Source organism: Ctenocephalides felis, unplaced genomic scaffold (genome assembly GCF_003426905.1).
Source record: "Ctenocephalides felis isolate EL2017-DRISC unplaced genomic scaffold, ASM342690v1 CF-g0.4_SCAFFOLD_00845, whole genome shotgun sequence".
NCBI lineage: Eukaryota > Metazoa > Arthropoda > Insecta > Siphonaptera > Pulicidae > Ctenocephalides > Ctenocephalides felis.
This window is the reverse complement of record NW_020536999.1, coordinates 3211202-3230224: the sequence shown is the minus strand read 5'-3', so window position 1 is coordinate 3230224 and position 19023 is coordinate 3211202. Positions and strand designations below refer to the sequence as shown.

At 30.2% G+C, this 19023-nt stretch overlaps 1 protein-coding gene across 1 annotated transcript in view; it reads left to right on the top strand.

Moving 5' to 3' along the window:
- LOC113377446 (chondroitin sulfate synthase 1-like) overlaps positions 1-17484 on the top strand; it is a 37999-nt gene extending 20515 nt beyond the window's left edge. Inside the window, 5 exon segments of the mRNA XM_026617773.1 lie at positions 9448-9588; positions 11577-11700; positions 12903-13060; positions 13143-13344; positions 16457-17484. Coding sequence (XP_026473558.1) covers positions 9448-9588; positions 11577-11700; positions 12903-13060; positions 13143-13344; positions 16457-17484 — 1653 coding nt within the window.
- Positions 17485-19023: the final 1539 nt, after the last annotated feature.

Below are 19023 nucleotides of genomic sequence, written 5' to 3'. Positions count from 1 at the left end.
TAGATTTTTATTTGATATTCCTAGATTTTTTTATATTTTTTTATATTTCTAAACCTTTATTTATATTTATATATTTATATTCCTGAAACTTTTTGGAATTCCTAGATATTCTTTTGAAATTTCTAAACATTCTAATATTCTTAGATATTTTTTTGAAATTTCTAGACATTTTTTTGAAGTTCCTAGCCAGTTTTTTTGATATTCCTAGATCTTTTTGTTTGATATTCCTAGAAGTTTTATTTTGATATTGACAGTTTTTTGCTGGGATTTTATTGGGATTTGCAGTCATTTTTTTAAATCTTGCCAATTATTAAAATTTTGACATATTTCTAAAAATATTTTATCATTTTTTTCACCTTTCGACCTTTCTTTTGGAATTTCTGACAATTTTTTTTTTTTTCTAAGACCTTTTTAATATTTCAAACTTTACGAAAGAGATGTTTATTGACATCAGAAAATTGGATTTGCTAATCTTTCTCGATTTTTCAAGTCAATCTAAGAATTGAATATTGTATGTGCTTATGAACCAAAATGAACTTTTGTCGAAATTGACGGCACCAATTTCGGAAATTTAAAATTTTAATTTAATAATGGACTGCGTGAATATTCTAAGCGTGTATATGTGCACTACAATTAGTACAATCGTAGATAGTAGTATGAAAAATAGATCATTTGCAAATCGTATTGAACAGTTAAAAAAAATTATATAAATAGTTTAATCTCAATTTTTTATCTGGATGTTCATGCAACTGGCTTTAAGGCAAAATGTCACTTACAAGTAGATAGTTATGTTTTTAGATATATATATATACATGTATGGTGTATGTTTGTAACTCATTCGAGTGTCAATTGCATTAGCGAAAACAAACAGTCGTATTGTATTTTGTGCGTATGAGTGTTTTTGTGTTACGCGAATGCCAATAAGGTTTAACTGTTGAACGGTACAATGAATGCAACCGTGTTTATATGTGTCTATGTGTGAGATGAAGATAAACCAGAAATTCTTCTTCAACATCTTCCTTTGGCAAATACGAAACGATCGTGAATTTACACTAGCAGATCGTAAGATCTTAAGATCTTGCTAGATCTTTCTAGATCTTACTCTATTTACTCCGACATTCGAAATGTTACTATAAGTGTAATAGATATTCTCGGTTACTTGTTTCAGATGCATTTTTTAAATAAGATATGCGTGAAGTCAAAATAATTGTTAATTATTTTGTCTTCAGCGATGGAGGTAATTTTGGTATTTTAAAACACAACACAAGTTTTATAAATTTATTACAGAATATAGATATTATTATACAGAACTTCATTAGATTATTATAAGGTTATGTGTTCCTTTTGGAGTCCAGAGAGAGAGTGTGCCCTTGTGATAATTGTAGAGGTCCTCCGTCCAGCCGGAAATATAGAGTCCATAGAATGTATAGTGGAACTCGAGAAATGTAGAGTCCATAGAGTAATAAATGTAATAGTATGCACATAGAGGCATAAATGTGACGGTAAATAGGTATGAGTGTCGGCGCATAACATGATGTTATTTTAATATTTGGAGGTTAGTTTTTATCAGCTGACAGCACCAAAGATTTAAATAAAGTTTCGTATATAGTTGTAGCTTTTTGACAGTTTTGACGTTACCAATTTATTAATTGAGAAGCAAGAAAACATGGTTTGTGATAATAAAATGATGCATTACCGAGAATACCAAAGTACTCTTAATTGAAACATGTTACGAAAACTTAACATGATGTTATCCGAGAATAGACCAACCTATTAGTACCCTGTATAATATTCATCGATAACTATATTCAACTTCCCGTAGGGTAGTTTTAGTAATGGGCCAAAAATCGAAAATGAAAATTTTTGCATTTCTCGACGTTTTGAAGGTTTCTGAACATTTTTAAGGGGCATACCTCGAAACTAAATGGATGTGTGTGTGTGTTTTGTATTTTTTCGTCCACATTTTCGGGCGCACAGATCAACCGATTTGAATAGTTAAAAAAACATTCGATCCCTATTGATAGGGAGATGTGCTGATTAGTTTTTGGCAAAGGCAGGTCCAGCCGTTACGGAGATACAGAGCTAAATGTGCAAAAAATTGCAGTTTTTGAGTGAACTAAGCGTCCGATTTGAATGATCTTAAAAACTTTCTGCTTGTATTGACAAAACAATTGCTTTTGAGGATAAAAAATTATCACATCTTTTTATATTTTTCATAAAATATTTTTGTAATTTTATTAACTAGCTGTAAGTGAAATTCTGTCTTAAGGCAATTAAGGCATCGTGCCTTAAGGCAAATTGCTGGAACTTTCCGTACCGCAATTTAAAATTCGAGTAATTAAAAATGATCAATAATAATCAATAAAAGTTGATCAATGATTTGAAACTTTTAATAGAATTCTGAACCATATTAAATCATTCTATCTTAAAACATTTATGTTGAAATATTTTGGAAATTCTGAACTTTTTTAAAAAGCAGTCGTACTGATTTAACTACATAGTGGTGAAACATCGAAGCGCGTAAGCGCCGCGTCGCCGTCTAACGGATAAACTTTGGTACGGAACCCATAGGAATGTAAAAAAAAATATACTTATTGTTAAAATCTCTATAAAATATCTGATAATTTGATGTGCATATGTCTAATAATCATTTTTGACCGCCAAATGGCATTCTTTTTCACTTTTTTCACTAGATCTCCGAAACCGCTAGACCTGCCTTCATTAAAATTTGATCAGTTCTTCATCTTGTGCAAATAAAATGTTTTTTGAATTATTCAAATCGGACGCTCCGTTCTCTTAAAAACTGAGTTACCGTTTTCGGCACTTTTTGCCCCATATCTTCGGCACGGCTAGACTTACCTTCGCCAAAAACTAATCAGCACGTCTCTTTATCAATACCAATCGAATGTTTTTTGAATTATTCAAATCGGTTGATCAGTGTTCCCGAAAGCGTCGACAGAAATTTGTATCCGCACACACACACACGCGCGTACACACATACACACACACACATACATACACACACGCATACATCCATTTTTTCTAAGGTATGCCAAAATATTCAGAAACCTTTGAAACGTAAAGATATATAAAAATTTTCATTTTCGATTTTTTTGCGACTACTATAACTTTCCCTGCGGGAAGTTGAAAATTCAAAAAATTACCCAGGCTAAGCACAGTCTAAGCGCCACTCTGGTACAAATGTTTACCCAAGTGCGTTTAGACTGTTTATGCAATGAAGCACTTTTCCAATTTGGTGAAAAACTATTGAAAAATGCGAAAATGCCGCCAAGCTAAGCACGGTATAAGTGACAATGTCGCACAGAATTATTTGCCGATGCGTTTAGACTGTGACTATACGGGAGCACTTTTTTAATTTTGTGTAAATTAGGCAACTATTTTTTTTTTTGAAATTGAATTCGAAATGAAATGACGATTGTTAATGTTCTGGTGATAAATTGATTTATTTATGATTTACATTTGATTTGCTCACAGATATAATAAGATAGCAAAAATAATGAAAGTTACAGTATTTGTAATAATATATTCGAAAACGTTTAAAATTTCTCGAATATTTCATTACGGTGCGGGAAGTTTCAGCAATTTGCCTTAAGGCACGATGCCATATACCACTAATTTCATTATTCGTGTGGCGTTTATGTCTGGCTGTCCGTCTGTTTGTCCGTCTGTCTGCGATTTGACCTCTTTCTGCCGTTCTGAAGTTCTAAATTTGATGACCATGCCGAGGAGAGAAGAGACACTTAAGAATCCATCCACAAAGGAAATATCCACTTACCGATGTAATAATACTTTGCTTTGCAGTGATGTGATATTCGTGTTACATACTTGCTCTGGTACTCGAATGAATTGTACATTTGTATTTGTGTATTTGTATTCGTTTCTGGTTTCTTCTGTTCCTTCTAAATAAGGCACCGTGTCAATGCGATTAAAACATTATTGTACGTTGTACTACTACTATGCATGACATGAATTGTATATGAACAACGATATTCAGCCAATCGTCGAAATAAAAGAAAACAAATAAATACAAATATTTGTTCATAATATACGTTTCGACATGGATTGCGTGTCATCATTAAGCTATTCTTTGTTAACAGTAGCTAAAAAATATTAACAAAGTTAAAAAAAAAAAATTAATATTATATTTAAAATAATTAAAAGATATACATACCACACCAGGAAAGGCCATTTTTTAAATAAATATATACAGAAAAACCAATCATACATTACAAATAAAACTAGTGGGGTGGGTGGCATCGTGCTTTAAGGCAAATTGCTAGAACTTCCCGTACCGTAACGAAATGTCCGAGGATTACTGAATGTTTTCAAATAGATTATTATAAATATTGTAACATTGTCTAATATTTATAAGAATTATATAAACTGAATTGCAAAGTTGAAATTATTTGTTTAAAGTATATTAGAGCTATAGTCAGAATTAAAAATAAAATCTGAATTATTTTCGATATACAAAAAATTAAAAAAAAAAAGTTGAAACAAATTTTTTTTTTCCAAAATTAATTATTTTATTAAGACAAGCAGAAAGTTCTTGGAATCATTTAAATCAGACGCTTAGTTCTCTCAAAAACTGCTATTTTTTACATATTTATCTCCGTATCTTCGAAATGGCTGGGCCTGCCTTTGCCAGAAACTAATAAACACTTCTCTCAATCATTACTAATTGAATGTTTTTTAGATCATTCAAATCGAATACTCCATTCTCTCAAAAAGTCGATTTCTATTTTCTGCACTCTTTGCTCCGTATCTCCGAAACGGCAGGACCTGCCTTTGCCAAAAACTAATCAGCTCTTTTCCCTATCGATAGGATTCCAATGTTTTTTGAACCATTCAAATCGGTTGATCCGTGCGGCCGAAAACGTGACTGGAAATTTGTATCCATACATACACACACACACACACACACACATCCATTTTTTCTGAAGTATGCCAAAATGTTTCGAAACCTTCAAAACGTCGAGAAATGTAAAAATTTTCAATTCCGATTTTCGGCCCATTACAATAACTTAACCTACGCGAAGTTAATAAATATAAAAAAATAAACAATATTAACTGAACATGTTTTGTTTTTAATTTTAAAACTGAAAATTTGTGTGATGTAGTTATGAGCAAATAGAAACCAACGAAAAGTCACGTGACACACAAAAAGTTGGAGAAGGATTTCAAGGGTAGTTAAACAGTGGGGACACAATTTTGAAAAATAAAACATATCGAATTGAAACATCTGTTTGCTCGTCAGTAGAGTCCTTTTACCTACTACAAAGTGTTATATTAGAAAATTTCTTATGATAATCGATATCATTTATTATTTGACAGTATAGTCCTTTTGTTCATCACAAAGTATAATTAGTTTTAATTTGCCGGATTTTAAATTCATATGTGCTATTTATCAAAATTATTCTTTTTTTCTCACGTCGAAATATTGTCTTGTATTTTGCTCGTCAGTAGAAATATATTTTAATCTTGTGCTATTTAATTTAATTTGCTGGTCAGTAGAGATGTACCCTGTCGTTATTTTAAATAACTTCTATTTTATGTAAGTACGTCACTGGTGAAAATCGTTGATCTAATTTCGATATGGGGTCAATAGTAGTTTTAGCTGGAGCAACAGTTAATGCATCGACTGCAATGTATATATAATATATAACTTTATCTAAAATTAACTCTTTTATATAAACTGTAGTAGACTCGTATATAGTAGTAATTAAAAGAAAAAATTGCGTAAATTAACTTCCGTTGTTTGGATAACATTTTAGGATTTAGGTTTTATGGATACACGTGGAAAATTAAAGAATAGATTAAAGGATTCGAAGTTAAAACAGTAACTTAATTCAAATAATATATATATATATATATATATATATATATATATATATATATATATATATATATATATATATATTACAATTGTATTTTCTGTCGTTCCTCCGTTTATTGGCAAATGGCAAAAGTGACCTTTCCACGAAATTATATGTCCGTTTATTCGGCCAGCAAAATGGCCTTTGTCCGAGGTCTTGGAAATTATATAATTATTTTTTACGACGGGACATGCCGAATGTTTGTTCCAGTCGGTCACAAAATACTTTTCATTATTCGAAATAATGAACGAACGACGTTGTTTTGTTAACGATTTCCGTTCATCTGTATAAAAAAGATTACAAGTCTCATGTCTAAAGGAAAATCAGTTCTATGGAAGCGACTTGTGCGCCTCTTGTAACTAAGAGAACTAATTAATATGTGTGAAGATAACGATCATTTTCCTCAAAACATTTTAATATAACAAATAATGTCAGATTTTTTTTAAAAAATGTATTAGTCATTTAAAAAAAAAGTTTATTTTTTTATTATTTTTTTTGTACAAACTTAGAACTACTGTGCTTTACCCTGTTGTAGTGTTTTCCGCATTCAACAGATTGTGTACTGCGCTCAAATTTTAGGTATTTCTGAAGAACTTTTTTTCTTTCATATTTTTTATTAATTAATATTAAAACATATGTGATTTAGTTGAAAAAATATTTCATACGTGCCAATTTTATTCTTATTTCATTTATTCAAATTAATCAGGTTTATCTTTTCTATATTATATATATATATATATATATATATATATATATATTCTAAAAGAGCGAAGATAACAATCATTTTTCTCAATGACAATATAGAAATGTATTCTTTACATTTTTTACTTATAAATATTAAATACTTTATAATATTGAATTTATATTAACCTTTCAGTTTCAACACGGTTGTATGCCGATTTTTATATAAATTTTTGACAAACTTTTTTTTTTAAATTTATTTATATTTTTCGTTGTATTCAATTACAGTTTGCCCACTACATTTTTGAAATTCTAAAATGCATAATGGCCGAAATTAATCATCTATTCAAAATCAGTACAAAATTGCATAATTTTTCTTTCATTAAATAATTAACGTATCAATTAAGTTTGACCTCTTAGAGGTTACTGTAATTAGATAATGTTTATTTATTCAATTAAGAGATTATAAAGAAATTCATTTCGAGTTAATCTAATCATTATTATTATTTATGGATTTTGTTAATTTTGTTAATATGACTTTGACTGGATTTGTAAATTAGTTTCTTGCAATCTTTATAAAGGGTGAAGGGTTAGAGTTTTTTTTTTCGAAAAAGATGAGTTTTGATTTGGTCGTCAGTAGAGTCCTCTTTCTTGTCCTACGTCAAATTGCACTTTGCTTGTCAGTAGAGTCCCTTTTCTATTTCGAACAATACTAGTTGTAGATTGGTCGTCAGTAGAGCCCAACCTTCCTGTTGAAGAAAATCCCGTTTAAATCACTTAAATGTTTAAAATAAATTCGTTTTTTATTGAACTCTTCGTTTTACGCTACATTTCGATTTGCTCCTCAGTAGAGTCTCTTTTTTCTTTCGGAAAAGTCATGTTTTAGTTTGATCGTTGGTACAGTCCCTTTTTTATTCCAAACAAGTCTAGTTGTAGTTTGCTCGTCAGTAAAGTCCCTTTTCTCTTTCGAACAAGTCTAATTTCATTTTACGTCAAATTTCACTTTGATTGTCAGTAGAGCCCTTTTCTTTCGAACAAGTCGTGATTTAGTTTGTTTGTCTGTAGAGTTCTTTTGTTTTTCCATAATTCGAGATTCAATTTGCTTTTATTTAGAGCATTTTGAGATTTAGTTTGCTCGTCTGTAGAGTTTTTTCTTACTTTCGAAAAAGTCTAGTTTTTTGTTTGATCGTCAGTAGAGTTCTTTTCTTATTTGGAATAAGTCTAGTTGTAGTTCGCTCTTCAGTAGAGTTTCTTCTTTCATCTACAATTTGAATTTCAATATCCTCGTCAGTAGAGTCCTTTTTATTTCGAACAAGTCTTGTTATAGTTTGCTCCTCAGTAGAGTCCCTTTTTTATTTAGAATAAGTCAAGATGCAATTTGTTCGCCAGTAGAGTGTTTTCTTATTCTTGAACAAGACGAGATTTAGTTCGAGACAGTAGAGTCCCTTCTTTCTTCCATTATTCGTGTTTCAATTTGCTCGTCAGTGAAGTTCCTTCTATCTTCTACAATTCGAGTTTCAATTTGCTCTTTAGTAAAGTTTCTTCTTTCTTTCGAATAAGTTTATAATTTCCTCATCAGTAGAGTCCTTTCTATCCTTCACAAATCGAGTTTCAATTTGCTCGTCAGTAGAGTCCGTTTTTACCTTCAGAAGCCGAAATTTATGAGCCAAATCTGCCGTAACATAGACGATTTTTTTTAATTACAATATTTGTTACAACTACTAAATAATTTAACAAAATTTCTGAATAATAAAAATAATACTAGAAAAACAATAAAGTGGAATAAAAACAATAAGTGACGGATAATAATAAATATAACAAAATATTTATATATAACACAATATTAGAAATAATAATATGTGACCATATCTATCCATTTGCTGTGCGATCAGGCGTATTTAACATATAAACAAAGCAAGGAAGAATGCTAAGATTACAACATAGTCGTAATGCCGCATCTAAAATATACGTTTTTATGTGTAAAACGCCTGATCGCACAGCAATTAGATAGACATTTTTACAGTTTTCACTACCAAGAAACAAGCATAAAATAGTGTTGCCATAAAAATGCTGTCTTATCGTCTATGTTACGGCAGAATTGGCCCATTAGGCCCATTAGTCCTTTTTAATTTCGAAAAAGTCTAGTTTTAGTTTGCTCGTCAGTAGAGTCCTCTTTTCGTCGTACGTCAAATATGTTTTTGCTCGTCAGTAGTGAGGCATCTGGTAGGAAGTGAATGTACACACACACATATATATATATATATATATATATATATATATATATATATATATATATCTGAATTTATTCAGCTACTAGTTTAGTTTAGAGGCCACAAAACGCCATTAAACATTCGTTTATAATATAAATCTTAATTGAAAGATTAAGTTGCTTTAAGAAGAAGCAAATGCTTATATCCTTGACGTTCAAATTGACGTAAACAATATAATTTTATGGTTTAAACATTATATATATATATATATATATATATATATATATATATATACATACATAATTATTATGTTTACATGAAACGAATTAGGTCGTTGTAACATATGCAAAAACTTATTCTGAACTTAATTAGTTTAACAAGTATTTATTTTAGAAGGAGTAAGATAGAAAATTATTGAGAAGCTTAAAAAATTTTGATTTTTTTCATTTTTAGCCAAAAATTAATAGGTGACCACGACGTTATAATTATAGAAAAATCGAATAGAAAAGTCGAATTCAAATTATAAATTGAAAATAGATTTTTTTTTATTTATTACAAATTTAACTTTGGAAATTTGTTACTAATGTATGTAAAGTATGTAATGAACATTTTGATTATTAAAATGACACAGTATTACATAAAAAATCTATTCTTTACAGATGCAGTCGATTTTACATCACAATTCCAGCGGAGTTAAGGCCTTTAGTGGAAATTTAAAGACAAGGGAAGTCCACAAGGCGATATCCTTGCACCCTGTAAAGAAACCGCCCCTGATGTATAGGCTGCATGCTTACATCCTCGTGAGTAGAAGATAACAGAATTATATATATATATATATATATATATATATACGAGGTCTGTTCAAAAAGTACCCGGAATTTTCGTTTTTTCAAAAAAATATCTATTTATTCGTCTACATTAATGTGGTCCCCTTCAAAGTAGTCCCCCCCAGATATAATACACTTATGCCAGCGTTTTTTCCAATTTTCGAAGCACCCTTGATATTCACTTTTTGATATGTCCTTGAGCACTCTCGGCGATTTTCTTCAATCGAGGAAAACCGCCGTCCTTTCATGGGTCTCTTCAACTTTGGGAATAGGAAAAAGTCACACGGAGCCATATCTGGTGAATTTTTGCACTTTGCAACACTTTATTTCATTTTTTACGCAAAATTTAATACAAATTCTTTGACTTTTCAATTCTTCTATTGTAAAAATCGCCGAGCTCAGAAAAACACGTCGAACCTTAGCGACTACCACAGACAAAGTAAACAGTGAATATAGCTGAAAATTTCATCATACTTTAGGGGCATGTATACCAACACAATAAAAAAAAAATTTTGACAGTCAGACACTCCAGACCCGCGAAATTTAATTATTAGTAATTCCGGGTACTTTTTGAACACACCTCGTATATATATATATATATCTTTTATATAAAAATGGTTTTCTTGATGAAATGATTCGCTAAAACTCGAAAACGGCTAAACCGATTTGGCCAGTCTTAGTCTTGAAAAATTCGTGCCAATCCAGAGATTGTCCAAAAGTTGAAAAATTATTTCAAAATCGCGTAGAAACTTAACATTTTTAATTTGAACATTTTTGTAGAAACGTAATTTAAACAAAACAATGGACGGTGGCTAATACGTCAAATGTCAAACGTTTTTGACCGATGATGTTCAATTACGTTTAATAGGATGTTGTATATGAATATTATTTAATTATGATTAAATTGCGGTATGTAGTTTTGTTTGTAGTTTTATTTATACACAAAAACGTTATTAAACGGATAGCAAGTGTTACTGGAAACTCAAAATATCAACTTTTTTGAAATGTTAATATGAAAATACACTTTTTGGCGTTGTAGCACTACTTTTTTGCAAATTATATTTTCTCAAACACTCACTGGTATTTATAAAACATTTTCTAGGTTATATTATTTTTTATTTGTTATTTAAATTCAGAACCTAAATTTGGTATCGATCAAAGAGACATTTTGCCGAATAACATTTTCCCAGTTATAATTTCCTAGAATTTATCGAAGAATAGATAGTAATATATGAAGGTCCGGGGTTAAAAAGGTCCACCACCGATGTGTCAAAAACCAGTAAAGTTAACAACAATATTTGAAAGTAGAGGGAAAAAGATGTATAACCAGCTATAACCTTGATTCTTATGACTTTGCTATCGGGAGATAAACGGTAATCTTTGAAAATCCATAATAAAAGTATTTTCTGCCGTTGGTAGTTTTAGCATTAGTTAAAAATGTAATAATTTTGAAAAATACCTTTAAAATTATAATAAGGCTTTAAAACCTGTTTGCTACCTGGCCGTTACAAGTTACTCCGCCTATAGGGTAAAAAAGTCTAGATAACAAATTTTTGAAAGACATAAAAAAGCACATTTTTAAAATGATGAAGTATCTGACAGTTTTACTGAACGTAGTCAGATAATTGTTCGTTTGAAATGTGTCGTTTTTTGTGATATAATTGTTATGGTGTTCACAAAAACGTTTGACATCTGACGTATAAGCCACCGTCCATTGTTTTATTCAAATTACGCTTCTACAAAAAATTTCAAATTAAAAATGTAAAGTTTCTACGCGATTTTGAAATAACATCTCACCTTTCCGACAACCTACTAATTCACACAAATTTTACCAGACTAAGACTGGCCAAATCGGTTCAGCCGTTTTCGAGTTATAGCGGATCATTTTATCGACCTCCATTTTTATATATAAGAAGATATAAATATATATTTATATATATATATATATATTGTTTTTATAGAGTCTGGACATTCAGCACGAGCAACAAAAAAGAATCGATCTGCACAGGGACCTTGCAAAAATGTCCTTGTCTGTTCAGAGTTACCGAGATAAACAGCAGACACATCCTGAATGGAACGTTTTAGGTAAAAATTATAATAGTAATAATAATAATAATAATAATAATAAATAGAATTATCCGAAAGCTTGTTGAAGTAGAACTTCTTTGGGCCCGACTTCTGATTTTGCATTGGCCGATGACGTGATTTGTATATAGTTGAAGCCAAAAACTAATGGTTGTTCAATGTAGAAATAAGAATTTAAAGCATAAGTAATAAAATTTATTTAAATAATAATTGCAGACAGAAATATGAAATAATACATAGTGATATGTAAGTGCCAAAAATTGAATATTTTTGAAATATTCGCAAAAAAATCATGTTCATTGCAAATACAACAATGTGTATTCATATATATTTAACCAACTACACCATTTATAAAAATATCAACAAAAAAAGTAAATAAAATTTATTCGGTGGATTTTAATAAAAGCGTGACTGGGCATGCTAGTGTATATATATATATATATATATATATATATATATATATATATATATATACTAGCAAACCCAACGAATTACGTTTCGCCACCAGATGGTTTCGTGAGAAAGATGAAGAAATTTTTTATTTGTTTTAAATTTGAAAAGGAAAATTTTGATTTTATTATACAACAGTAATGAATTTATTTCGATTACAAAAATGAAGTGTTTTATAGTTGAACTTCTCTAGGTAAATGAAAGTGAATCCGCAAATTATCCGTTTCATTGAAATGCTCTTTGGTAAACCACATTTTTTGTTTTTTGGTCTGACGTTAACACAAATAAAGCGGGTGGTTTTCCAACTCGTGAACAGGCAACGTATAACTGCCCATGTGAAAAACAATGATTTTCTAAATAATCTATTTGAAATTTATCCCGCAAACACTAAGCGATTGGCCTGGCGACTTGTTATTGCGAACGCAAGGCGAACTGCAAATTGCAATCGTTTGAAGTCAAACGGAAGACCAGTCGGAATCATTGGTATGTCACCAAATCGCCAGCAATTTTTGATTGAATGGTGAAATTCAGTGCGTGTACATCATATTTCTTGGCGGCAAGAATTGCTCGTTGACTTATTTGCAAGCATAATTCTGATAATTCTCACTAATGTCATTACTCGAATTTTTAATTACGGTGCGTGAAGTTCCAGCAATTTGCACTAAGGCACGATGCCATGCACCAATTTTCTTAGCTATTAACCTTGTATATATATATATATATATATATATTTATTTATTTTTCCATCTTAGGTGCGGAATCAAGCTTGAACCGATACTACCCGAGACGAGTCGAAGACGTCATCAGCTGGGAATTCATGTCAAAATCCTTGTTTTCCCATACACATTCGAATCCTAAACGCAGAATGGAGGCCAATATTCGAGAAGGACTCAACGACGTTGTCCGAGAGGTAAGAAAACCAAAACATAATAATTTAATTCATTAATCGATTTAAAACAATTAAATTCAAGTTCTGTTTCCCCTTTCCTTAGGTGATGGAGAACATAAACACTTACTCGAGACAGCGCGGCAGGATAATTGAATTTCGCGAACTTTTATACGGCTACCAGAGACTGGATCCTCTTCATGGACATGACATGATTTTAGATTTATTGCTCGTATATAAAAAGTATCGAGGGAAAAAGATGACGGTGCCTGTCAGGAGACATGCTTATATACAGAGGACATTTGCAGGTAATGATAAAAGACACGATGAGAATTCTTTTTTTTTTTAATTTAATATGGAATTTACATTTAAAACATTGATGGTGAAATTTTAAAATATACTTAATGAAGGAAAAGTTTGTTTTTGTCAGAACGTCTGTATTGGTATTCGAAGAAATAAGTAAAATCCTTTGACATAATATTTTTTAGATCATCTAGATTTTTTTAGATGATCTAAACAAAATCTAGGTTTGCTTTAAATTACGTTAGATTTTGTTTCTAGATTTTAGAGAACGCTAGATTTTTAGGATCTTAAGTTATCTTTAGAAAACTTGGATTTTCATCAGGGGACCTTAAATACGATCGTATCTGTTACAAAATTTTAAATTTTTGTAAGTAAACCTTGAAACTTCTTCTTGTGAGGGCATTGGATTTATTCAAAGAGCTTTGAAATTTTGTTAGAGGATTCCAAGTTTTTATCAGAAAACCTCGAATTTTTGTTAAGAAATCTTGTATTTTTATGAGAGCCCTATTTTTTTTAGAGAACCCCATATTTTTATCAGCAAACCTCAAATTTTTGTTAAGAAATCTTGTATTTTTATGAGAGCCCTCGATTTTTTTTTAGATAACCCCAATTTTTTATTTAAAAATCTTGAATTTTTGTTAAGAATTTTTCTATTTTTATAAGAGCTCTGGATTTTTGTTAGAGGACCCCAAATTTTTATTAGAAAACTTTGAGTTTTTGTCAAGAGTCAAGTTTTATAATAAGTCTTTTGTAGTAAGTCTTTAAGTTTTACAACAGAACTTTAAAATTCTTTAATAACTGTTCGAGGACCTTAGATTTATTCAGATACCCCTAGATTTTTGTATAGAGCACCCCATATTTTAATTAGAAAAACTCGATTTTTTCTTAATAAATCCTGTATTTTTGTATTTATTCAGAGAGCCCTAGATTTTTGCTAAAGAACCTCAAATTTTTATTTAAAAAACCTCGAATTTTTGTTGAAAAATCTTCGATTTTTGTAAGAGAACCTGGAAATTTCTGTAGGAAGCATTTAAAACTTTTCGAGGACTTTGGATTTTTATTAGAAGACTTCAAAATTTCATTAGGAACCTTCGGATTTTTTATTAAGAATTCTTGGAATTTTATAAAAGCCCTGAATTTTTTGAAAGAGGGCACTTTATTTTTATTAAGAAAACTCGAATTTTTGTTAAGAAATCTTGGATTTTTATAAAAGCCCTGGATTTTTGTTAGAGGAAACTATATTTTTATTAAGAAAACTCGAATTTTTGTTTAGAAATCTTGGATTTTTATAAGAGCCCTGGATTTTTATTAGAAAATCACGATTTTTTTAGAGAATTCTTGAATTTTTATAAAAGGACCTTTAAGTCCTTTAAGGTCCTTGAAGTCCTGAAATTTCTGTAGAAAACCTTTAAAACTTTTCGAGGACTTTGGATTTATTCAGAGATCCCTAGATTTTTAATAGAAACCTCGATTTTTTATTAAGAAATTCTAGATTTTTATTTAAAAAAAAACTTGAAATTTGGTTAAAAAACTTAAAATATTTTGAGGACCTTGGATTTATTCAGATAACCCCAGATTTTTGTATGGAGCACGCCTTATTTTTAATAGAAAACCTCGATATTTTCTTAAGAAATCCTGTATTTTTATTTAAAAATATCTTGAAATTTTGTTAGAAAACTTAAAATTTTTTGAGCACCTTGTATTTATTCAGAGGCCCCTGGATTTTTGTATAGAGAACCTTATATTTTTATTAGAAAATCTTGACATTTTGTTAAAAAATCATGAATTCTTATAACCATACCTTGAAATTTCTTTGGAAAACTTTTAAAACTTTTCGCGGTCATCTTTGATTTATTCAGAGATCCCTGGATTTTTATTAGAAGTTCCTATTTTCTTTTTACCAAAATCGTAGTTTTTTTTATTAAATCTTTGAATTTTATAACAGCCTTGGATTTCAAGAGAACCCCATATATTTTTATTAGAAAACCTCGAGGTTTTGTCAAAAAATCTTGGAGTTTTATAAGAAGACTTCGAAATTTCTTTAAAAAGCTTTAAAACTTGTTGAGGGCCTTGGATTTTTATTAGAAGACCCCAAATTTTTGTTAGGAACCCTCGAATTTTTGTTAAAAAATTTTGGTTCGACATGCAGTTTTATAAGAACCCTAAATTATTGTTAGATGACCTCATATCTTTATTCAGAAACCTCGAAGTTTTGTTAAAAAATCTTGGATTTTTATAAGAACCCTGGATTTTTGTTACAGGACCTCGAATTTTTGTTAAGAAATTTTGAATTTCCATAAAAATAACTGTAAATTTTTGTAGAAAACCTTTGAATTTTTTTAGGTCTTTGTATTTATTCAGAGAGATCTGGATATTTGCTAAAGGACTCCGAATTTTTATTCAAAAACCTCTAATTTTCATAGGCAAGCATTGAATTTTTATAAGAGGATTTTTATAAATTGCTTTAGAGAACTTTTCGAGGTTTTTGGATTTAATAAGAAATTTTTGCTATAAAATCTTGGTTTTTTATAAGAGCCCTGGATTTTTGTTAGGGGATCCCATATTTTTATTAGAAAACCCCTAATTTTGGTTAGGAAATTTTAGATTTCCGTTACAAGGACTTGGATTTCTGTACTCCTAGAAAAATATTAGGTTGTCAAATATCTCCCTTCCGCTTTTTTGCTCTTGGTTTATAATACAAAAAGGCGGAAGGGAGATATTTGACAACCTTATATATATATATATATTTTTAAGTTGATTTTTCACATATATCAGAAAGTCTATGCAACTCGTCTTAAGGCAAAATGCCAATTACAAAGGCTCGAAACGTAGATCAATCGTATTTGCCGTGCGATCAGGCGTATTTCAAATTTAAACAAGCAAGGAAGAATCTTACGATAACTACATCATCCAAGATCCTGTTATCATATCATTCTTCTTCAATAAATAGATAGATAGATGACAACAGCAGAATTGCCCCATAAGTAGTTCATTGTTACTATTTTTAAGTAGATTTATACTTTTTATAGCATTTTTTCCCAATTTTATTAAGTGATTGAACCTGTAAAGTTGTTCTACTTATTTAATTATATAAAAAATTGTTAATAACTTTTTCAGAATTGGAAATCCGAGAAACCTACACGGACAGCATAAAATTGAACTCTTACATCGACTTCCCCATGATGACTGGAGAGTACGAAATGGAATCTTTCTACAATTCAGGAAACCTGGCAATAACATCATCCCAGAACAATTTATCATCAGAACTGCCAAATCGTGATGTGGTCAGCTCCAAAGTCTATTCATCATTCGAAGACGAAACAATACACTTCATCCTGCCCTTGAGTGGAAGGTTTGATACATTTCAAAGGTTCATGAGTGTTTACGAGGATGTATGTTTGAAGAACAAAGCCAACGTGGCTTTGTATGTGAGTTTGTTTAAGAACAAAGATTTCAATGAAGACTTCGATAAGTCGATTGACTTGGTCCAAAAGTATTTAGTGAAGTACAGAAGTGCTAAAATTCAAGTGATACCAGTTGTCGATATTGAATTTGCTCGAGCTTATGCTCTGCAGTTGGGAGTCGATAAATGTGTAAATGATTGTTTGTTGTTGTTTATAGATGTAGATATGATTTTTAACACACGTGCCTTGTGGAACGTTAGGATGAACACTATAAAAAACAAACAGTACTATTTCCCCATAGTTTTCAGTGAATACAACCCTCTAATCGTCTACGATCCCGATTACGCAACCGAGAACTCCCAAACGATTCCAAAAGACTACTTTTGCGTCACCGAACAAGCTGGATATTTCAGACAATTCGGTTACGGTATAGTAAGTCTATACAAAAGTGATTTACTTACCATAAGTGGCCTAAATTCCAACATTAAAGGTTGGGGTTTAGAGGACGTTCAGATGTTCGACAAGTGTGTTTCCTCGAATTTGAGCATCTTTCGAAGTGCCGATTCGAATTTCGTGCATGCCTATCATACTGTTCTATGTGATAATAGTTTAGATTTAGTGCAGTATAAAATGTGCCAGGGTACCAAAAGTAATACTTATGCGAATTATGAACAATTAGTCATGTATATTAGGAGGCATCCCAATGTTATTAAGTTTGATCATAATAAATCGGATAGTTGATCCCGATGTAAAGATTGTGATGTGTTTTAATATGTAGAAATTAGCAACCCGATAGCAATCCTTTACTCATTCATTGTTTTACATTAAATTAGAAACTAGTGGTGTATGGCATTGTGCCTTAAGGCAAATTGCTGGAACTTTCCGTACCAAATATTATTATTTTTTTAAAAACGATTAACATTTTTGAAAAAAATTACTTCGAAAAAATTAGATTTTTGAGAAACTATAAATTCGACAAAAAATTACTTCGTTTTGAAAAAAGATTTCTTTATTTTGACATATTAGGTTGTCAAATATCTCCCTTCCGCTTTTTTGCTCTTGGTTTATAATACAAAAAGGCGGAAGGGAGATATTTGACAACCTTATATTTTGAAGTGTAGAAAAGACCATAATAAAGAAAAAAAATCCTGAAAACTAGTCGTGTATGGCATCGTGCCTTAAGGCAAATTGCTGGAACTTCCCGTACCGTAATGAAATATTCGAGGTATATTAAATGTTTTCGAATAGATTATTATAAATTCTGTAACATTGTCTAATATTTTTAAGAATTGAACTGAACTCAACTGAATTGCAAAGTTCGAATTATTTATTTGAATGTAGTTACCGATAATTAAGTTTTTATATTTTCAGTCATTTTTTATTTGCTCGTCAGTAGAGTTTCTTTTAAATTTTTATTATAAGTTTGCTCGTCAGTAGAGTCCCTTTTCAATATTTTTCCATTAGTTTATGTTTTTTTATTTTTTCTTTAATTTGCTCGTCAGTAGAGTTGCTTTTAAATTTTTTCTTTAATTTGCTCGTCAGTAGAGTCCCTTTTCATTATTTTTTCATTAGTTTGCTTGTCAGTAGAGTCTCTTTTTAATTTCTTTCATTAGTTTGCTCGTCAGTAGTCTCTTTATTTTTTCAATAATTTGCTCATCAAAAGAGTCCCTTTTCATTTTTACTATTAGTTTGCTCGTCGGTAGAGTCTCTTTTGTAATTTTTTCTTTAATTTGCTCGTCAGTAGGGTCTCTTATGTTTACTATAAATTTGCTCGTCAGTAGAGTCCCTTTTCATTATTTTTTTATTAGGTTGCTCGTCAGTAGAGTCCCTTTTCAATATTTTTTCATTAGTTTGATTATCGTTTTTTAATTTTTTCTTTAATTTGCTCGTCAGTAGAGTTTCTTATTTTTATTATTAGTTTGCTCGTCAGTAGAGTCCCTTTTTTATTATAAGTTTGCTCGTCAGTAGAGTCTCTTATTTTTATTATTAATTTGCTCATCAGTAGAGTCCTTTTTTACTCTTTTGTCTAGTTTGCTTAATTTCTTTGTATTTTATGTTCATCAGTAAGAAGTATCTTAATTTTTTTTTATAAGTTCACTTGTCAGTAGAGTCCCTTTTTTATTTTAATTATCAATTTGCTCGTCAGTAGACTTTTTTTATTTTTTTCATAGTTGTATCATCAATAGAGTTTTTTTTTCATTTTGTATCTTAGGCTTTAGTAGAGCTTCTTTTTTATTTTAATTTTTCGTTTGCTTGTTAGTAGATTCCCTTATGTAATTT